The 24,293-nt window shown below is 33.9% G+C and overlaps 1 protein-coding gene across 2 annotated transcripts in view; it reads right to left on the bottom strand.

Annotated features, from left to right (window-relative positions):
* Nucleotides 1–24,293, bottom strand: part of LOC118203276 (5-hydroxytryptamine receptor-like) — a 325,669-nt gene that overhangs the window by 6,189 nt on the left and 295,187 nt on the right. For both annotated transcript variants that reach the window (XM_085813042.1, XM_085813043.1), the window contains exon 3: nucleotides 9,460–9,670. In XM_085813042.1, coding sequence (XP_085669168.1) covers nucleotides 9,460–9,670 — 211 coding nt within the window. The remainder of the gene's footprint in view (nucleotides 1–9,459; nucleotides 9,671–24,293) is intronic.

Below are 24,293 nucleotides of genomic sequence, written 5' to 3'. Positions count from 1 at the left end.
CCTTGCGGTGTAGGCAAAGGTAATTTCTGCACGTCAAAATGTACATTAGGCTATTGAATAGCAGAAGACAGTTCTGTATCTTTCGTTCTACTGGGCCGATTGACCAAACTCAAATTGCGTTTGTCATCTATCGAAAGCCCGACTCAGAATATATAATCAGATTTATGTATAGCGTTGTTTTAATATAGGTATTTTGACTCAAAATCGGAGTTTACCTGAAATGGCATGCTAATGTTTTTCCATATTTCAGTTCTACGACTCATTATGCCTAAATGTTAAATTTTGTAAAATATGGTGCGAAATTTACGGAGAAATTCAAAAATGTATCTTGGCGCATTTTTTTCAGTTTCCGTCACGAATATTTCACTTGGCGAACTTCTTAATTTATAGCAACCTGGGTTAATCTTTGGATTATGGTTACTTGGCGACTTTTTGGCGAAAATTTGGCGACTAACCCTGCTACAGCAACCTGCTAGTTTTTTTTTTTTTGGACGCCATTTTGTTTTCACGGAGTAAAGGCTTTTTTTTTTTTTTTTTTTTTTTGGTACTTTTCCGTTTCGCCGGCGCAAATCTCGCCAAGCAGACTTTATTGGCGACAACATACAGTATACACATAAAAAATATTAAAAAAAATGTTAGTTCTAAGAATTCTTTTTTTGAAGGCATAAACATTTTAATATCGCTTAAAATTTTATAAAAGCCAATAAATAAAGACAATAAATTTGTAAAAAGATATTAATTTAAGAATTTACTACGCTTTCATGGTTCAACATCCTGTTTCGCCGGTTCATATCACGTGATCCCAAGCGATCTCATCTCACGTAAACTACTCTACAAAAATATAATGCTCTCAGTAATTATCTACATTAATTTCAAGTTAAATCTTAATTTGGAACACAAGTTTAAATGCAAGAAATACTTCAATTCGTACGAATAGCTTACTCAGAAATTATGTAAAACTGCAGTGCTTTACTTCGCTAATGCATTCTCATTAGATGTGATGAATTTAACCCTTGACTTTACCTTTTCTATATTTTCGGCTTCGGGTAAGCGCTGTGATTGCATCCTAATTGATTTAATTACCGAAAATGGCCTTAGACATAATACTGAACTATCTGAATGAGGCGTAAAAGGTTACCAGCGAGAATATTCCGTTTGGCATCGGTTGTACCATTATTGACGACTTTATCGCTTGCGCCGGCAAAACGGAAAAGTACCTTTTTTTTTTAACATTTTTTTTCCAACAATCTGCTAGCCGAATTATGCTTATGCTAGAACTTTTATGGAATAAAAGTGCTTAATCATGACGAAGATTAGGTGCGAAATTGGGAGAAAGTGCAGAATCGCCCACTGCTTGCCGCGTTTTTAAGAATTGCACATACAGGGTATCCATGTACACGTCTACCTATTTTCACTTAAAAAAACATCCCAGAATTGCACAAAAATGGCATTGCGCACACTCTTGACTTTATCCATATACTCTGCTAAAGTGCTAGCTAGTAACCTTTATCGCCTTACCAAAATGTCGGGAAACTACCTGTTACCATATTCCAAAGATTAGCCGCAACATATTTTCCTTTCCTTTTTTTCAATGCACACGAGCGGAAAAGTCATCGCTCGTACTTTCAAATAATTTTAACAAACTGCGTAAACCATATTTGGCGTTTTTATCGCTTATAACAGTATGCCAAATTTCAAAACGCGCCAATATGGAAATTCACGTATATCTTAGGAAATTTTGAATAACAAACTCTAATTTTTTGCAGGTATGCTTAGAAGTACATCTACTTTAAGTTGATATTAAAAATGTTATGGGTTATAATAGAAACACTTTTCGAAAAATTTAGAAAAAATATTTAAAAATACAAATTTAAAAAATAAATCATAAAAAATGTGCGAATTATATTTGGATTAAGCGTAATTAATTCTGGAAGAAGGAATCAAATAACTTTAATAAGAAAAAGATATTAATAAATATATAACAAATTCAATTAACACTGAAAGCTAAAATTTTGAGAGCTAATTTTTTTATTGCAAACTTTAAAAAAAACGTGGCAATTTGGCATAATTTGAATCTTAGAATCGAAATATGACAAAAAAATTTGGCATGTCATTTCAGAAAAAGTCCGTTTTTGTCTCAAAATATCTAGATTAGAAAAATGGGTTAATCTTTGGTTTATGGTAACTTGGCGATTTTGGTGAAAATTTGGCGACCAACCCTGCTACAGCAACCTGCTAGTTTTTGTTTGGACGCCATTTTGTTTTTACGAAGTAAAGACTTTTTTTTTTTTTTTTTTTAACTCAAAATTTTTTTCCCAACAATCTGCTAGCCGAATTACGCTTATGCTAGAACTTTTATGGAACAAGAGTGCTTAATCTTTAGGTGCGAAATTGGGAGAAAGTGCAGAATCGCAAACTGCTTGCCGCGTTTTTAAGAATTGCACATACACGGTATCCGTGTACACGTCGACCTATTTTCACTTAAAAAAACATCCCAGAATTGCACAAAAATGGTATTGTGCACACTCTTAACTTTATCCATGTACACTGCTAAAGTCCTAGCTAGTAACCTTTATTGCCTTACCAAAATGTCGCCAAACTACCTGTTACCATATTCCAAAGATTATCCGAAAAATGCTATATATAAATCTAAAACATATTTTAAATCGCGCTTCGAGACATGAAAAAAACAAGCTGAATTTCGTCAATGGGGGCCAGTAGAATGAGAAATATAGAACTGTCTTAAATGTTGTATATGCAGACTTATCTTTGAAATTTTCTGTTATTGAAGGAAGGATGTCTTCCATTAATGGTGGTAAAAGTGTTACACAGGAATTCTCGAAAATTTCTTTGAATTATTTCCGAACATTATGAGAAATCATAAAAGGAGATGGCAGAACATAACGCTTCCCATTTTATATCGGATATAAAATATGAACAGTTATTTCCTTCGAATATGGGGTGTTTATATTACTTGTTTATTTACAAGAACGTTTCACATTTTATATTGGATATAAAATATGAACAGTTATTTTCTTCGAATTATATTACGTATTTGTATACTTTGTTACTTTACATTACTTGTTTATTATTATTACGAGAATTATTACCGTGGCAAAAACATAAAGCATTTTGAACTACCTAACTCTACAATAATCTCGACAATCCCAGAACACGTTTCAAAAACAGGTTTAAACTTAATTATAAATAAATCCACATAGGAAATATGTGTATAAAATTTATTTAAATATTAGAATTTTTACTACACATTTTACTCATTTGCTTTTGAATGGATATGGTGTGCTTTGTAAATCCTAAGAATAATTCTTGAAAAGAAATGAAAATTTCAAGCGTATTCTCTGAAGAATTCTCAGATATTTTTAAAAATATATTTTATAAAGATAACTACGTCAAAATATGCTTGCTTATAATGATGAAAAACATAAGCAAAATTCGAGTAAATATAATTTTAAGAGATTATGCTTTGGTACGAAAGTAATCCATTCTACGTAATTAAAATTTCTAAAAAAACACTCAGAAAGACATTATTTGAATATCCCTCCACACTCTCTTACCGACTAGATTTTATTCTTTATTTTTTTGTGCTTGAATTTGCATTAGGTAACTCTCTTCTAGGAATTCATATAGGATATTTATATAGGCATTCGATGGTATTTACGAAATTTCATTTACTTGCATAAACTATTAGCAACACTATTGTAATATGGTAAAATAATTTTGCTTCTTTAATGTTTGTTCATTCCTTATTGAAATGAAAAATAATAATGGGTTTAACATCTTCAAGCTTATAAACTTTCTGAGATCTTTAAAAAAATCTATCGGTTTGATATAATAGTTTTACATAATCCTTTAACGATGTTGCCATTGCAATAGAACAAACCAGAGATGCAGAAATATATGAAAGCGCATTACGTAGCAGATGATAGTTATGAGCATGTAACATATATAAATAATTTATGTTTTTTTATTCCATAGTGTGCATTACAGCCGCTTTTAACGACAATTTTTTAAGTTTCAAGATAATGTTTTAAGATTATGTTGATTAACCCATTCACGTATGATCAGGATATGTATTGGCACTTCTACTCTTCGTTAGCTCTCACCAGGAGGTAAATTAGTTAGGCGTGTATTTAAGGCGGAGTGTTTGAAAGCTTTATATGTGCAGAGCTTCGGGAATAGACGTTCACAGTTGTACTTTCCTCTTTCCCAGCTTTGCTACCTTAGTTAACTAACATTAGCTGTTTTGCTGCCCGAAGTTAAATTAAGCAATTAGTATATGAGCCAATGCTTAGTTAGGCATTTATACTGGCTCACAAAAATTAAGCACGCGATTATAAAAGTTATAAAGCTTTGATTAACACCGAATTGCACATGAAGGTAGCAAATGCGATTATGTATAAACGAAAATAAGCGTTATATAAATAATAAGAGAACACATTATTTAATTTTCATAAATTATGTAATGAAGTCACTTGGCTCATTAGCAAATTGATGTTTAAAGCTAAAAACAAATAGAAAAGGCTTACATTAGAAAGATATGTGACCACCCAGGCTTCACGCAAACTTCATAGCGTTTAATCGTTTCTCCCTTAAACACACACAAAAGATTTTCATTGCTTCTCGAATAGTAACGCAAAAATTCAACCAACAGCTTTTATGTCAGGCAGTTTTAAAATACGAACTTTTAAATATAATTCTTCTGTATAACTTGGAACAATTTTAAGTAGTGTAAGACTTATTACAACAAAGGTATAGCGGCTAAAGAATACGGTCAGCATGGAACAAATTCACATCTTGAGTCGCAGTGTTTACTTCTGATTGAATATTATTTAATTACCCTCACATTATAATCTTCAAACATGTACGGAATCGCATCATGGACGAAGTATTCATGATGCTTAAAGTTATTTTGCAAAGGCCCCTTTACTCTGAGTTAGGTTTTATTCCAAAACACATCGTCCATTTACGGCTTCGAAATGCATTTCCTACCTGAGAACTTTTATCATCACGTTACGAAACCTTTCGTCTGCATTGCAGTGTCTTTGAAGTCTACTGTTGTCTCCTGCCTGTTAATCTGTAATGACTCTAAAGTAGTCTTAGTGCGTCTGTCTTCCTTTGAGATTTAGTTTAATGAACATCGCGTCCAGATTGCCCACTCAGATATTTCGTGTCTACTGTTTTGTTAACAGTAGACACAAAATACTTCGTTGAATATAATAATAACTCTCGAAACTTATACTAAACTAAAAAACTCAAGGAAATTTATTCCTTTGATATTTAAATTTAGCGCAAAATTAGATTGAGCCCACCAGCGGTCGAGCACTGGTCTCCGAACACTGGTCGTTAGGTCGAAGGTTCGACCTAACGACGAAACGTTCGACCTAACGACGAAACTAACTAACGTTCGAAAGGTCAAATCTCCGAACACTGGTCGTTAGGTCGAAGGTTCGACTCCCAGGAACGGGCTGGCTACATGGGCGTTTTCATGGTTTTCTCCATGTGTAACGTGTTAATACGAGCCATTTTCCTTTAGAAAGTCCTCCACGAAGGCATTCCTCCCCTTAGGCAGATAGCCCTAGTGTGCTTTGCCGTAATCTCAATAAACCAAGCCAAACCATCCTTAAAGAAATTAAAAGAAAAAAAGAGCATAACAGACGAGTAACTCAATGAACTTCAATGCTACATCATCAGAGGAAAACAACATATCATCTCTTCTGTTTAAAAAAATTTTTTTGGTGTTATATATCTTTATATATATATACACTCAAAAATTCTTTAATTTAATTAAAAATACTACATATGTTCATTTATTTCAGTAAGAATTCTCTTTCAATGAAGGTACATGAATGCCATACTTGAGATTTCGAAATCTGAAAGTCAGTTATTTACATTAAATATAGGCTCATAAATATATTTTCATGAGGTACTTTTTGTAAACTTACATTCTGAAAATTCTTCTTACAACTCCTTATTCATACTTTCGTATATTGTATTTTAAAAAATGGCATGTATATTAGAGTGTATTCGGGCATGACATACAAGATAAACATCAAATGCGATATGTGGTATATATATGTCATAATAAAAGCAAAGGAAATGACGGAACACTGTAGATGCGTGCTTAGATCCATATTGAAGAAGATTTTTGATTACGTAGTATTTAAAGAACTTGGCAGTCGAGGCAGTTTTAATTACATTTTTATTTCCAATTGATATTTGTGGCCACAATCACTTGGCACTCTAGTCGTGCCTTTCCACAGAAGATTTACATTTTTGATATTGTTGAAATAGAAAGCAAGCCAGCGAAATTACATCTTAGCAGAGTAGAGGGCAAAAGCTGAAGTGCGTCGTTATGAAAGATAGAAGCACGCGAAGAGAAAAGTTTTGGTTTACAATTCGGTGATTGGTCGTCAAGAGGCATCTGGTATTAACGGTTACGTAAGATCGCATGATTAATTTGAATGACGCAATGCAGATAAGTTATCACGATTTTAGAATAGAGAGGAAGAATTAATCTTTATAGTTATATTATAATTCTGATTCATACATTTTTATCTTACATATATATATGGTATTTGCGACTACTCTTCTCCCTGTTTATAAGCACTTCGTCAGAGCTCTAGGCATGATAATCTCCATTAGCGCTCGATAAGTCAGGGTCCCTGTAGAATGTACAAAGAGGGATTGAAGGATACAACTCTTCATCAAGAATATTCAGCTTTATCCTTATTTTGCTCCGGCTTCAAAGCATGAGATTTAATAATTATGTATGCTGAATGCGAATGAAAGTTACGAGAGATATTACTTTTTGTGAAATATGTTCTCTACGAAGGCAACGCTCCCTTCCGTGTAGTACCTTGAGGCAAAACACGTATTAGTACCAGCTTAATGAATGTATTAACCTCTGCATTCCATTAATAAACTTGCCTAAAAAGTTACGACGTCGATCCCGTCGGTCATTGGCTAAAATTTGGGCAGCGGTTGCTAGTCGCCAGTCATTATTACGAAATTCTAAAGGATGTAATCATCCCCTCCGATCATTATTATGGAATTCTAAAGGAAGTGGTCACTCATAATTTGCGCTAAATCCCACTATTTGGGCCGGTCGACGGAATAATACGAAAGTATCAAATTACCTTTTGCAAATTGGACAATACATAAAAGGAAGTAACAGTGCTTGTGGGTTAGCCCGTACCAAGCGAAATGTACTTTTAACAACACCAATTATGACTCTGCCGTCCTCAAATCGTTCCGCCAATCCTAAGCTCACCTGCTCGCCTGTGATCGTTGTGGCAAAATTCGAAAACTGTTGTAGATGATGTTTATTGAACATGATCATTAGGTACCCATTAGTGCGTAGGCACCAAAATAACAATATATAACATTTATGGTAGTGCAACTACAGCCCTTGTGGAAGTATGAAGCTTGTATCTTATGAACAAAATTTTACATCAAACAGTGGCTCGATATAGTTGGTCAGTTTCATTTCAACTGAAAATTAACTAGAGTTAAATGTTGCATATTTCTAACATCTGAATGCTTGCTTAATTTAAAACCGAAAAAAGCAAATTGCAGTTCTGTAACGCATTTGTTTTGCAATGAATTTTTTTGCATACCTCTAATTTTTTTATTATATTGTACAATAATATTTTTATTCCGTTTAACTAATCTCACTTTCAGTAATAATAATTTGTAAAAACTGATTCAACATGAAATTATAGGGCGTTAAAAAAAATTTCATGCAGGAATGCCTCTTGTGAGAATTTTCGTAGATCCATGAATGCTAGTTAAAAAGAGACTATTAATATCGACACGCAATTTTTGACGAATTTGAGATGTGGCAGATTAAATGAAAACATGCAAGGTTTAAATGTTTATACGTCCCGCCCAGATGGTAGGAAGGTTAGGGAAGCCTACTGCGATACCGAAGAGCCCGGGTTCTATTCCGGAGAAGGCATGGATGTTTGTAAATGTATAGTGTCTTTGCGGCATGGGGGCACTCTAACTACATGGCGAGCCGTAAGTTCTCTCGAGAGGTTGGTAGTAGGGTAAGAGGGCTGAAAGATCCTCGGACCCGTCCCCTTGGGGTACTCTTCATGAAAATTAGGGGCGGAAGTGAGTGAAGTCTTACAGTCACCTGTATCGTGACTGTAAGACTTCACTCACTTCACTCAGTATCGTGACTGTAAGACTGTAAGACTTCACTCATTTAATAGTCAATTTTATTTTTAAGATTTGGTAAAAGTTAGACACCTCGAACTATCTGAATTTCATAAAAATGAATAATTCCAACGACAAACTTACGAATTTGCTTCACGTCGAACTTACGAAAAACTTACGAATTTACAAATTTTAAAGACAAACTTACGAATCTTCACGTGCTTTAGCCAACGACAGGCATAATCTTGTCCTTGCCAGAATGAATTTGATCTGATGTTACTGTCTGATGCTACTGCCAGACAAGTGAGATAAGCCACAACAAGAACAACTCAAATGTTTATACATTTTCTGTACACAGAAATCTCTTATTAGTAAATTACTTTTACCCTACCAAAACGCTTTCCTTCTGAAACTATTTCTGTAATATGCGAAACTAAATTAGAGTTAAATTTTCAAAATTAATTATCTGATCCCATCCAGGAAAGGAAATAATGAAACACCTATTTCGGAATCGCATAAAAATCATATTTTTTACTTTCCTTTTGTATAGAAATCGGAATTCGAAATACATACAATTATTAATTTTCAGTATTTTTCTATTATTAAAAGCTTCTTTTCAGAAATTTGTATTCGAAGATTCATATTTATAACTCTCCTTTAGTAATATTTGTATAAGATCTTAATTAATTGTTAAAAAATTCATTAACACTATTTAGCGTCTATGATATTTCATAAGATTCATTTAAAAGTTATTTTCTCCCTTCTCTCTGCATGCCTTCGTGGTGTAATGGTAAGCACACTCGGCACGTATTAGAGAGGTCCAGGTTCAGGTCCCGGCGAGGGCATTACTCATTTTTCTTGTTTCTAACATTAAAAAAAAAAAAAAAAAAAAAAAAAAAAAAAAAAAAAAAAAACTAATGTCTCTACACATTTTGTTCTGTTCCGTTAATTCCACTAAAGAAAAACAAAATTTTCCTCCAGTTAATCCTTCTCTCAAGAGGAAAGTTCAAAATTTAGGTTTTGAACAAGTTTCACTGAAATCGTGTTACTTGGCCCAAGCTAATTAAGTCATTTCTCGAACTGAAATTATGAGTCAAAGATTAACCATCCAAGATACATTTGACCACGCATTTGTTTGGACACCCATTAAGGAGCTTGATCTTGTAGGTTCTGCCAAAATTCACCGACTCCTTGACTATAATAGTATGGGAAAATCCTAAAGTAATCATCACAAGAATAAAAAGTTTTACTAATCAGAATGAAATATTTCCTTCTTACCATGTCATTCGGACAAGTAGAATTTACAGTGCTTCCATCTGCGGCCGGTACCCATACAGATATCGGTCGAATAGCTCCAGGTTTGTGCCGGATTCTTTTACGTGCGACTTGATATATTTGCCAGTAAAGTATCAGGATAGCAACAAGTGGTACGTAAAATGTGGCACAAGTTGCAAAGATCTGATATCCAGAATCTTGGCTGACTAGACACCTAGAAGTATAAAAGTAGAGGAGGAGGATTTTAGTATAAATTCAAATTTAAATGCGTTGTAATTGGCATTTCATTTATCAAAGAATTTTATTAGTAAGTCCCCAAAATATCAAAAATTATGTAATTATGAAACCCATGTGAAAGGTCTTATCTATGATTGAATTCACATAAAATAAAACAGTTTCGGTTGGAGTTAATAACGGCAAAATAATACTACCAGTTCTCCATGTTACGTTTAAAAAATATGTTGGTTTTAATGAAAATACTTCAAAGGCTTCTTTAATTTAACTGTGAAGAAAACGTTTCAACTCAACTTTCTGCGTAGTTTATTTCACACTAGGCATTGCCTGACGTTTTAGAATTAATTTTCGTAAACGTCACTAATTAGTAAATGGGCTAGAACTACTGTTTATTTCTCTTGTTGCAATTATCTAAATTGCTGAAATGTGAATAGTGCCTTTTATATGAAGGTTTAGTTCAGAGTTCATTCATCCTGAGGTACACTTATCATAAGCACAAATTTATTGCTGTTAATAATGCGGCATTAAACTATGGTTCGAGATGCGAAGATTAGACAATTAAACTACTAAATTCTGCATCTTTCAATCGAAGAACGGGCTAATAATAGTTTACAAAACCTCAACAATAACTTTAGGACCATTTTTTTGAAACAACGGTTATAATTTGAAGCAAAACTTATCACAACGACGTGTAACATGATATCGGTCGAAGTTAATAATAATACCAGTTCTCCATGTTAAGTTTTAAAAATGATTTGGCTTTAATGAAAATACTTCAAAAGTCTCTTTCATTTATTTCCGCTTTCCTATTACTGTGGGAAATATAGAGCTGTTAAAATTTGGGATAGTAACTATGCAATTAAGTGACTTCAAATAGCATTCAAACCAATTACCGAAAACTCAGAAACTGTGCAAGATGTGCATAGAACTTTAATGTGGATTTAAAGTACATGCAGACTTACGTTTTGGGTTTTGGCTGTACAGTATCATTTAATTTTCTAATCGGTTATTTTAGTGCCTTTCCTATTCAGCCTCATTTCAGTTTCCTGCCAGAATGCAAATTTACAGCACTCGCGATATTCAAATTAGTTAGGAAGAATGAAGTATTTAAAGGAAGCTTTTGGTGGATCTTCATCAATTTTAAATTTATTCTGTACCTTTTGATTTAAGCCAAACGTTTTGGCTTCTGTAAGCACGAATTGAGGCCTGCTGTTAAACTTTATTCAAGTTAATAAAGGGTTCTCTTTCAATGTCGCTTACATTTTATGACAGGAAAAAATATACGGCATTACATGGCTATAACTAGATCTTATTCTCTCAAATTCTTTCCTCTTATGATAGTTAGGACTTATGATTAGCACTGTAGTGAACTTTTAATTACAATGCGAACATACTCTTGGAGAGCAAAATGAATATGAAAGATATGGGAAATGGGTATATATGATTAGATTTGGTTTACGATTTAGATGGGAAAAATATTGAAAGAATCTACAAATTTGGTGCATCATGCAAAAGAAATTTTGTTTCTTTTTATTACTTAATCTTTGGAGCTGTAACAGAAGACAGCCTGCATTAAATCAAACATTTTTTCATTTAATTTGTTTTCTATAATCAGATATGTTTTAAACAAAGGCATTTTTAGATATGCTAGTAATAAGTGCCTTTAATCATTACTTAGCAGTCTCGTTAGGTTAATTGAAAGTACGTTGCCTTAAAAATGTAAAAATTAATTTTGTATGTCTCTACACATCTGAAAGTTGATTGCAGAAAAACGATGCCAGGCGTTGGGAAAGAAATAATAAATATAGATCTACTGTCCAGATTTATTTACTATGTTTCTTCTGTTTTTTTTTAAAGAATTATCGTATTAAGATTTTATATATTTATTCACTTTTTCACTCGCTACATCATTAAGCATAAAAACGGCGTTTTGATTCTTTTGGCTCACTTGGTATACGGTGGTTGACATGCCTGTTTTAGACATACGATCTGTAAAAATTCTAATACAGTAAGACTCCGCTTAACGCGAGGGATACGTTCCATCAAAGTAGAGCGTAATGCGAAACAGCGCTAAACGAGGCTATCTTTACATGTAAATATTGGGGTTAGGGGAAGATGGCTAGGAAATTGGTTAGGTATTAAATTTAAAAAGTATGTTTTTTTAATAAAAATAAAACCAAACATTTATTTCTTAAAGCCCAAATTAATACCACATTATTATTTCTTGCAAAAATAAAAACAAAATATAAATAACAAAACGAATATTCTTAAAAAAAAAAAAACAAATAAAATTCTCAGTCATATTTAATTAGCCTTCCGAGTTTTCAGTGTTCTGCCATTTTGTGACAAAAAGCATCTAATGTTGTTTGCCTTTTTCTTTTGCGTTGTTCTCTTAAAAGTTCTTCATAAACGGATAGAGCATCTCTAACACCACGCCTTACTTTTGAGCTCCTGTCAAAATTCGGATCATTTTCAATGAATTGATCCATTATTTCAGTTATGGTAGACAAACTCCTTTTTACAAACGCCATCGAAAGTTCTTTTTGCTCTTCTTCTGAATCACTGCTGTCAACATTTTTGTTTTCTTCTTGTTCAGTTAATTCCTTGAGCTCATCATTAGAAAGACTAGCCGCTGCTTCTTGAATTATTTCTTCGACATCTTCCACATTGACCCCTTCAAAATATGTCTGTACAATACCGCACCAAACAAGAAATACAAGTACACTCTTTCGGATATGTATTTGAAACCTATCGCTGCATAATATTTCGGGGAATCCCCGTATGCTGCGAGCTATTTCGTGGAATCCCCGGGTTGAAATAAAAGAGCCCTCAACCGAAACAGCGCTAAACGAAACAGCGCTAAGCGGGGTCTTACTGTACTACGAAATATCAGAAATTGAATACTTTTATCTATGTTTATTTTTGAATCAGTAAGAGACGAAATCCTGGCACATTGGCTCTTTCATTAAATGTAATACCTTTTCATATCAGCTTGATTTTGTCCTAAAATAGCGAATAATCACATATTTGTAACTTATGGCATGGACTGAGCTGGTATTTTATTTGGAATTTATTTAACCTTTTGCACTCGAGAGGTTAATCTTGGTCACTACATGATTTGATGCGTTAATTCGAGTGATGATTCTCGATCACCACTTGGTTTGATACGGTAATTCCAGTAGTAACGGTATTTATTCATTTAGGTTTGGTTTGGGAAGTATCGCTTCGTGAGTGTATTCAACAATACACGTGTATAAAACAACTGCCAATTTTTAATCTTAATACTTTTTACTTCCGTGTACAAAGTAAAGGAAGTGTTATAATCGCGAAAATTTTGGGTATCATATTTCAAAGAAAATATCCATTTCATCCGCTCCCGAAATCATTTGCACTATGTTTTTGCGTGACATCTGTGCGCAAGGACAGAATAAAGGATTGGTTTTGCTGAAAACGATTGTAAAATGGATTTGGAATGCATTCAGAAGAGATTTTTTTCCTTGACGTTTGTATTTACGTACGTATGTAAGCATCTCACGTAACGAGCAGCCGTAGAGCGTTCGGATTTTGTATAAGGAACTGCTATAATGTGTAGTTGCGAGTCTCCTCTTTTGATTGGAATCAGCACCAATCAAAATGTGTTACCAGGCTTGCTGAGTTTTTTTTTATTTTATTCTTATATGTTGGTGAATTGTGCATTTGATGCCTTAAAACTGATTGAATTATATGGTTTTTATATTCTGCTTAAGGTTTTTATGCCTTTAGTTAACCTGCATGCAATAGTTGTAGAATTATCAAGAGTTTAAAAGTTTAAGGGGCGAGTTAACCCTATCTAGCCGCCATTTGTTTACATTTGAAACTCGGTAGAATAGCAAATTAAGTCAACTTCTACGCCTTCAGTGTCTTTTTGCGGAGTGAAACCAAAAGTAAACTTTCAGTTTTGTGCACCAAACAATTTGCCTTCTAGCCTGCTGGCCGAATTGCTTATTTTGCGCAGAAACTCTAATTTTAATTGTAAAAATTGCTTTTTTTAACTGCTTTAATTGTATTTGGTGTTTTATGTTTTTTCTGTATTTTACAATTTTTAATGAAGATGATTCGAGTTTTTATCTATTTTTGCTTTTCCACGAAGTGAGAATAATCTTGTTTTATCCCGTAAATTTTATCTTTTCCGGCAGAGCATCGTCTCTTTCAAGTATTTCACATTATTTTATTCAACAAACACTACTATATAATTTCACTATAATTTTCATATGCAAAATCCCTATCAATATTTATCCAAATAAAAATTAAAATACCAAAACCTTTCAAGTTTCTTCATTAAAAGGAATTTGATGATATAAAGCTTTAATTATTCACCTACGAAAACACTTTACCTTGACACTAACGTCAAGACATCGCTATGGTCAATTTTTTTCTATTAGTCTCAAAACGGCATTTTCCGCCCTTTCACTTTTTAAACTGTTGCCACCAAATGTTGTCACCATGTATTATATTTAAAGAAACTAAATAATCAAATATCTGAATGTTTCTAGCATTGTGAAAAATAATGGTACCTAGAGCCTTCCAGTTCTGAATAACGTAGTCCTCCAACCGAACATGGGCACTGGGAAGCCCAAATTAAGAATTTGGAATTTATTTTATTATCTATTTCATGATTTATAAATCTTTAACGAATTTTTAATAAACACACTCAACGATTTCAAAGCGGCCAAAATTCTACGGGGGAAAAAAAAAATTATCTCCGCGCGAAACTTGGAAATTCTAAAGATATAGTCTTTTTAAATTATTTTCTGATTTGCGTTAAAAAATGCCCCTCTGGGCGTATTATAAAATCTGTTTTGCCAGAATTGGTTTCAGGATGTTTGATTGGAGTTGAATATTTGAAATTGCAACTAGCAGTTGAATCTTGAAATGATTCTAAGAAAATTAAGTTCTAATGTGTATTTATTATTAAAACTGAAATATAAAATCAACCAGTGACATTGATCTAAAATCAATGTCAGTATTAATACCAGTTTACTGCGTCCAGTATTTAATAAATACGCAGATACTGATGAATGTTAATCCAAAATTTGCTGTATGTATTATATAGTTCAGTACGCACATTATTATAAAATTATACATCCCTAAACTCTTACTTTTCAGATTAGCTTTTGGAATTCATTGTAAACATGCGATCCAAACAACAATTAAAACTTTTGGACCGATATTTCATTTTTATTTCAAGCTATTCGTTCTCCTGGCGATCTGGGATTCAATTTTAGGAAGGAAATTATTTTGATTTGAAAGGTAAATATTTCCCTGTTTCAAAGCAGATTAAAAGCAGACATAGAAATTCGGAAATAACAAGGGAATAGCCTATTTCGCTTCTGTTTATTCAACTCAGATTTTGATTCTTTCATCTGCCAACATGAGTTGCTTTCAACTTCCTTCTAGCGAAGGAGAATTGTCCAACTATTTCTATTATAGCTGTGTTGCTATTTCTGCTATCCGATTTTGACTCGACGAGCAGAAAATTTATTTTGCTTCTTAACTCACTTCGTTGCGCTTATTAATATTAATTTGCTCAGGAAGATAGTTTTAGAATTGAATTTTCCATTTCAGTTGCCACGTTTTGGAAAAATAATTTGATAAATATCTCTATTTTAGTAGTATAAGGGTTTCTAGTAAAATATGTTAAGGAAAGATTTTTTTTTGCAATAGTAAACATGCATTGACATTTGTTTTATTATATTTCATTATTGTTTCAAATATTGGGAACAGCCATTCCTAGATATTTCCAATGCGAAAGCAAAAAGAGAAATACGTGCCCCTCTGCATGCCGTGCAAAATTACACTTCGTAATATTATACTTGATAAAATTTCAAAATTAGTATTTTAATTCGCGGACCCTTAATTTTTACCAATTTTTGAGAAAGAAAACTTGAAAAAAAAAAAAAAAAAAAAAAAAAGAAAATCTGAAAGCTTTTAGAATTTATATAACGTCCTTTACGCCCTAAAGGGCGTTTTTTAGCGTTTTCTGTGTTACCTAAATTATAAATTATTAAAAATCATTATTATTATTATATCATTATTAAGTTATTTATTAAATATCATGTTCTTCATACTTAAACCACAAAAATTTCAATTCAACAGCAATATCACAAAATATTTCAAAACAGCAAAACATCATTAAAATTTCCGATGCATAGTCTCGCGCGCTAGAGATAAAAATACTTTTTTCGTACAATGTTGCCATTGCTCACTTTGAAATCGTCGATTTTCTTAATCAAAAATTCGTTAAAGTTTTAAAAAATTTGAAATCAATAATAAAGCAAATTCGAAATTAAAATTTCGCCCTTCCAAGTGCCCAAGCTTGGTTGAAGGATTACGTTATTCAAAACTGAATGGCTCTAGGTACCGTCTTCACAGTACGAGAAATAGTCATGCATTCATACAGACTCTTCATTATTTAGTTTCTGTAAATATAATACAGGGCGATAAAATTTGGTGGCAACAGTTTCAAAAGTAAATCAACGCAGAAAGTGAAATGCTGTTTTGAGACTAGTAGCCCTTTGGGTTTAACACCCCTTTGGGATCGAAATAAAGTACACTAATTTTGTGTTGCTAAAAATTTAACATATTGGATTACATAACATAGTGAATTATATTAACTATTTCGTTTTCAGTATTTTTTAATATATTTCGCTCCTCCAATTGACTTTTCTGGACGTTTATAGCCACCTAAAATGGATCGATTGGAGTTCTTCCGAATCGGAAATTTGGTTTCCACTCGTGATACACGGTGTGGTTACGCCAAGAAAGTGGGAGAAATACCTCATATAATCCCCCTTTTAAAGGGCGACTGGGTTTTTTTTTAGGGGACCCAATCACCAAGTCCTGGGTGGGAAGAAATCATCATCCACCACCCTTTTAATTAAGGCGCCACATTAGGTTAATTGGGAAGTAGGAAAGATGAAGAATTAGCAAACGCCTTCGCCGGGAATCGAACTACGGACCTCTCGAATACCGGCTCAGTGTGCAGAATCACTACACCACGAAGGCACGCCAAGAAAGTGGAATAAATACCTTATAACTTCATTCCAACACTCACATAATATAATATGGCACAAATATGATTTTTCCTTTACCATTTTGATTACGTCCCTCACTTTCAAATCAAATGTCTGTCTCTAAAATAATGCACCGTATTCCCTTTTATCCATTTATATACTACATGGCGATGAAGTAAGGAATAGCTTTGCCTTCAGATAAATTTTCTACTATTTTATGAAAAAAGGATATGGAATTTTGCATTCATGTAATATTTACTGATTAACATTTTGCTCAATGGAAGGAAAAACTACAATCTTATTTACGATTTAATATTAACATTTAACATACCGCGTTGCAGAATGACATCTGACAATCTATCAAAAAACTAGCTTTTGAAAAAAGAGGAAGTATTTACTAGCGTATGCATATCGTAAAGTAGAAAACAGAATAAAAGGAAGTCGGTGTATGGATTAATCAAAGTCTTTGGATTCTGTTAAATTTACATGACGTGATATTCTTTGTGAATACACATGATTCTGAAGTAAAGTACTGAAATTGAATTTCTTTACAATTAAAATTATTTTCGTGCCTCGAAGGCGCAACTAAGGATATACACTCAAGAGCCAAAACATTATAACCACCTGCCAATAACCGAGTTGGGCCACCTTTGGCGCGCAACACAGCTTCAACCCGCCTTGGCATGGATGCCACAAGTCCTTGATAGATGGCCGGAGACAGATTGTACCAGATGTTGTAGCAACGATCACGCAAATCCGAGATATTGCGAATTGGTGGTCTTTAACCTCTGAGCTGCCGTCCCATGACATCCCAAATGAGTTCTATCGAACTCATTTGGGATGTCATGGGACGGCTGTTGTTCCAACAGGATAACGCCTCGTGTCACAAGGCTACAATTGTGTTTGAGTGGTTCCAGGAACATGATGCTGATTTCCAGTTAATGTCCTGGCCGCCTAACTCACCGAATCTCAATCCTAGGATTGAGATTCGGTGAGTTAGGCGGCCTTGTGACACGAGGCGTTATCCTGTTGGAACATTCCATTTCCAGCTGGAAAAACAGAGGCCATGTAAGGGTGCAACTGGTCCGCAATGATGATCAGATACCCTGTAGCATTCATGGTCTGCTCTACCACAACCACGGGTCCCAGAGACGCCCAAGAGAACGTCCCCCAGAGCATAACACCGCCACCACCGACCTGTGTATGACCTACTGTGCATTGAGGTAGCAACTGTTCGCCTGGAAAAGGGCGTATCCTGACATGGCCATCGGCGTGATGAATGACAAACCGTGATTCATCTGACCAGGCAACTCTCTCTCACTGATCCATGGACCAGTCGCGATGTTCTCGGGCCCAGCGCAGGCGCAGTTGGCGATGACGCTTGGTCAGCAAAGGCACACGAGTTGGACGTTTGCTGCGTAGACCCATATCCAACAGTGTCCGCTGAACAGTGTGCTCCGATACCTTTCTACTTGGCCCTGCATTAGCTGAGCCACTGTCTGGCTCCGGTTTTGCTTCACCATGCGAGACAGTTTCCGACGTCCTTTTTCTTTGATAGCGTGTGGACGTCCAACACCATGTCGTCTACTGCTGGTTTCACCGTCATTCATCCAGTTTTCATACCTACTAACAACTGTAGATCGCGAACAACCCACGAGTCGTGCAGTTTCGGAAATACTTGTTCCGAGCCTTCGAGCCATTACAATTTGCCCTCTATCAAAGTCGCTTAGATGCGCAGCCTTTCCCATCACACACAGAAGTAAGTGAAAGAATGATTCTTCAGACTCTCCAGCAGCAGTTAAATATCACTTCCACATGATCACGTGCCTTCCACGTCATTCAGGCGCGTTCATCGAAAAATGTAAGGCTGGTCATAATGTTTTGGCTCTTGAGTGTACATTAAATCTATATATAGAATTATTCTAACATTTTTCTAACATAACATTTACATATATCATTGTTCTAACATAGGTATTATGACACAAATTTGGACTTTTCTGAAGTGACAATCCTATTTTTTTCCATATTTCATTTCTACAACTTAAATCATGCCAAAGTGCCAACTTTTTCAGAAATTGCAGGAATAGTTTTTAAAAAATTAGCTTTCAAAATTTTAGCTCCTCATTGTTAGTTGAATTTGGTATGTATTTACTAATACCTCTTTTTTTAATTAAACTTACTTGATTCCTTCTTTCAGAATTCGAAATTTTATTTCAGTCTAAATAAAAATGCGCAGATATTTTCTGATTTATTTTTTAAATTTGTACTTTTTAGTAATTTTGATAAATTTTCGAGAACCCTTTTGAATTATAACATAAATTTTTTTACCATCACCCTAAAGTAGATGCATATCTGCAAAATTTAGATTTTTTGAACTCAGAATTATCCAAGATATACGTAAATTTATATATTGGCGAGTTTCAAAATTTGGCATATTTGTTATAAGCGATAATAACGCCAAATGTGGTTTACGCACTTTGTTAAATTATTTGAAAGAATGAAAGATGCTCTTTTTCCCCCTCGTGCACAATGAAAAGGAAAGACAAATAGGTTATCATAAATAAAAATTATGTTAACTGTATTATTCTTGGCGCAAACCGAACAAAGTGTATCAAGTTTATTTTTTTAAAATTTCTCCCCAAAATTTAATATATAGGCATAATTTGAGTTGTAGAATCGAAACATGGAAAAAACTTACTGTGTCATTTCAGAAAAAGTCCGATTTTGTTCAAAATACCAATGTTAGAACAATACTATATATAAAAATATATATCCTAAGTCCAGCTTTCGAGATGTAAAAAATTCTAATTAAATTTCGCCAATCGACCCAGTAGAAAAGAAGATAGATTAGAACTGAACCCTCTTTTGTGCATAGTATACATATTCATTATATTGGCTAATATTGTAAACATGAATAATATTTGTTTTAAAAGGTACTTTTAAATGTTTGACTAGTGAATGCTTGTCAGACGAGCACTCTGAACATTTCCTTATTATAAAAATCTGATGTGTACACCACATGACTTCCTTGTGTGGAATATTAAATTATACGCATTTTTTTCTTGCATTTCATTTAAACTTATTGGATTGAATTAAATCTACTTCGCCGACAGCGCATAAACCACAATAGAATAAATGCATTCTTTAAAATTCACTCTCTTTCTTTACCATAACGACACTCTGGCGCTAGGTTCACTTAAAAGTATTATATTTCGTTCATATTATAATTCAGAATGCACAAAATTTCTATCATTTAAAGAATTATCTAATCGTTGCCACATGTTCTATTCAAATACTATAATAAAGCTAGAACGATGTATAAAAGAAATGAAGCAAACAAAACAAAAAAGAAACAGTTTTTCACAGACAATTCAGTACTTCTCATTCAATTAATTTAGTTCTCAATTCACGACAAGGCAAAAATACATAAAAAGTCAAAATATCTGTATTAAAAATTACGAAGTAAATCTTAAACACTTATTTCCTCGAAAAAATTCCAAAAATTAATAAGTATGATGTTATTCGCAATAATAAATGAAGGCGTTATCTTTTTAGTTGCGAAGCTAAGTTTCTCTAGATTGGCAACAAATCCACTATTCTGCTGTTTCAAATGTAAACAAGCAATGGCCGCCATTAAAAACATTATTAGGCTTAGCGGCACTTAAACAACTTTAAAATTGTTTATAATTCTAAAAATATTGCATAGAGATTTACTAAAGGTATAAAAAACTTAACCGGAAGATAAGAACAACATAATTCAATCATTTTTAAAGCAAAAAATGTACAATTTACAAACATATAAGAGTAAAGGAACTGGGATCACTGAGCCGGGTATCAGAGTGGATATATGTATAAATATATTTATATACGTTTGGTGCGGCCGATTGCAACCAAAATACGAAGTGCACATCTACATGTTATAGCAGTCCCTATATACAAAATTTCAACGTTCTGAGGCTACTCGTTTTTGCGTTATGCGAGGTACGTACGTACACAAGTACGTACATACGTTCGTACAGACGCCACGAAAAATTCTCTTCAGAATTCATTTTAAAGCAGTTTTATAATTTTTTTGGAGGAAACAAGTCTTTTATTCTGTCCTTACGTATAGATATCACGCAAAAACATCGTTAAATTGCATTCGATAGCGGTCAAAATGGATATTTTCGTTGAAATATGCTGCCTGAAACTTTTCGCGATTACAATACTTCCTTTTTACTTCGTACAAGGAAGTAAAAATGCATTTCAGGGATGCATTGTCGGAACGCATTTTTATAATAAGGAAAAATATTATGATTCACTCATATTCGCAAAATATGAAATTTTGCTGAAAAACGATAAAAAATTATTTTAGATATTAAAAAACTAGTGTTTTCTACATTTAGAGTTTTTTTCCCTAATAAATAAGTACCTTGACTCGATTACTTAGAATATTTTCGAAAAGAAATAGCCTTAAGAAACTCAAGAATAATAATGTTAAAGGACCACAAGGATAATAATCTCAATACCTCACAAAAAAATTTTCATTAAAATATTTGTGAAAAGAATTTCCCCTTTACTTTTTATTATGTTACGTAGGCCATTCATTCTTGCTTTCGGGAGAAGGATCCGCTAATGGCTGGAATTTCTGGATATCTGGAATAAAATATCTGCTAGCTCCTCGCATCGCCATGCCAAAGGAAGCGCTTCTTGCATCATAACAACCCAATGCGTGAATTGCATTAATAAACCAATATCTTGGCCAACAACAATAAAATTGATTTTTTAAGTATTTAAGTGAATATTTTCTTTTCGTCTTTTGTATGCATATTTCGATTTTTTATGTGACGGTTAATTTCCACATAGTTTGGATATCTGTTTTTTTCTCTTCAATATTTTCATTTCTTCTAAAAATACATTATTGATTACTGATAATTCCAGTTACTATTCCGAAAAACCTTCGAAACCACAGCCAAGTCTCCGTCATATTTAGAATAAAAGTAGAGCTTTATTATCCTAATTTTATTAATTTTCTATTGATACGTGTTTTCACGTGGTAATTTTACTCTGTTACTGTCTTTTTGTTAACTTTATTCATTTGTTTATCATTAATACGTAGCGACATTAGGTTATTTCGAAGCAGGAGAGATGAACAATGAACAATGCCCTCGCTGGGACTCGAGCCAAGGACCTCTCGATTACGAGCCAAGTGTGCTGACTACTACACCACGAAGGCATGCTAAGATGGCGGGAGAAATACTTTATAAATAAATGCATTAAATTGCAACATTCATAATTGATGTAAAATAGCAAAAATTTATTCTACAAGCAAGTCATTACCGCGATAATGTTAGAGAAAAAGGATTCAGTAATGAATGAATAATTTCTCTGATATCTTGGTAAAACTGACTGCAAATAAACAGGTTGTTAAACTAAAAACGTTGTTAAAGTATTCAGAAAGCAAGAGGAACCAAGTTCACCAAATATGCTTTTTTATTATGAACAAATAATGGATAGCGAAAATAAAATTTATGGAAGGAGCCTTAAAATCGAAAACAGGTTTGATTAGTTTCTGGTAGAACATATAGTAAAATTTCCGTATACTAGGTTGAGTCACTCGCAGTTAATAGCAATTGAACTAAACTATTCAGAAACAAAGTGCCGTATTATATTCAAAATGTTCTTCAAATGATGGCGGACAGGAACATAGTAAGAAGAGCTCAAACGGTACCAATACTATCGTCCTACAATGATCATACTGTGGTCATTTTTTTCGTTGCTGAAAATTAAGATAAGGCTGTTTTCTTGGAATTCTACCTCTCAGTCCAACATCTTTTAATCTTCTCCTGATTGTTCCTGAACTAATAGAAACACCAGCATCATTCAGATCACTTCTGATGGCCGCTGATGACATTTTTCTATCTTGGAGACATAGTCTTTTTATTGTTCTGTCATCAATAGATGTGGTGCACCTTTTCGGCCTATTCCTTCTTTGGTTTTTATTGAATATGTCTCCTGATATCGTAAACAAAACTTTCGGACTCCAGAAGTAGTCACTGAACCACCCGTCTTGCAATTTCAGCATAGGAAAGACCACATTCTCGTAACAGAATAATATTACGTCTCTTTCTAGGTGTCCTATCTACTCTTTTATTTGATGCCATTGCTTCTTGACTAAATATTAAAAATTTTCAGAAAAATTCCTATTTGTAATTGCAGTGTATAAGAAACAGGTCCTTCTTCTACAGAACAAAGCAAAATAATGAATTGTTTCAGGCGTAAACATGATGTCAGCTTCTACTGGCAGTTACTTGGTTCTCAGAACAAGAACAGTGATTGGCCAGGAAAGCTAGACATTACAAACCACTTTATAACTGTGTTTTTTATTTATATTAAAGTACACATAACTTTTTTGTATTGCAAATAATTGAATTTTGTGTTTTGTATTGAATTCAGTAATAAATTCTCTTTAAAATGATACGTACAAGTTTGCATTTTGCGAAACGTAACATTTTCTATAAGCGTACAAAGTTCAAAAACATAAAAATTTCCAAAAGTGTCTACAATTTTGGCCACCACTGTACAGTGTCGGAAGCGATCTGACTAGTCAGGGAGTCGCCAATGGCGGTATCTGAACCATACGTGTTACATATAGAGCTTACACTGCGCTGGAGACCGGCTACGGTGTTTCTTAGTTTCTGAAGTAAATCCTATTTCTAACAGGAGCGCATGGGAGACCTAAATAAAACGACTCCACTCCGGCACTTCTTTTAGAAGTAAAGTACAGTTTTAGCAGACAGAGTTTGACAAATTTTGTTTTAAAAATGCGGATAAAAAAGTCTATTATACTTAGACTATTATACTTAAAAAGTCTAATATAACTTCCAATGCATGCTTGTCTTTCTCGAGGGAAACACTTTGACGGAAGTTAAGATTAGTGATGAGTCGGTACTACCGAACCGGGTATTTTGTAACGGGTACTGAAAATCGGTACATCCAAGTACCCGTTACTTCAGTACCGAAATCGGTACTTTTCGGTATTCGTTACTCTGTACCGAAACGGGTACGTTTCGGTATTCGTTACTTCTGTACCGAAACGGGTACTTTTCGGTATTCGTTACTTCTGTACCGAAACAGGCACTTTTCGGTATTCGTTACTTTTGTACCGAAACGGATACTTTTCGGTATTCGTTACTTCTGTACCGAAACGGGTGCTTTTCGGTATTCGTTACTTTGTAACGAAAATATGCGTCTCTTCTCGGTATTTCGGTATTCGTTACTGGAGGATCGATGAGGGTTCAGCTCACTTCGGTTTTGGTACGAGGACAGTAGTATCTGGTTGTATTTGCGAAATGGTGATATGCGCTCCTCGTGTCCATGAATGGTCTGCTCCTCAGACACTTCCGTAGTTGACATGTTTTCTGATATTCAAAATCTTACTCCGTACAGATAAAATCAAACACGTGGTGACGTGGCAGAGTTCCTTCAGTGCGCAAAATCGTTAGCTGCGTATTTCGGTACTCTAAATCGTTACTAGGGCACTTCGGTACTCCAAATCGTTACTAGGGTACT

This window comes from Stegodyphus dumicola, chromosome 1 (assembly GCF_044657685.1).
Source record: "Stegodyphus dumicola isolate Sdum_Otavi_A_Nest chromosome 1, ASM4465768v1".
NCBI classification, from domain to species: domain Eukaryota; kingdom Metazoa; phylum Arthropoda; class Arachnida; order Araneae; family Eresidae; genus Stegodyphus; species Stegodyphus dumicola.
This window is presented reverse-complemented; position numbering and strand designations above follow the sequence as displayed.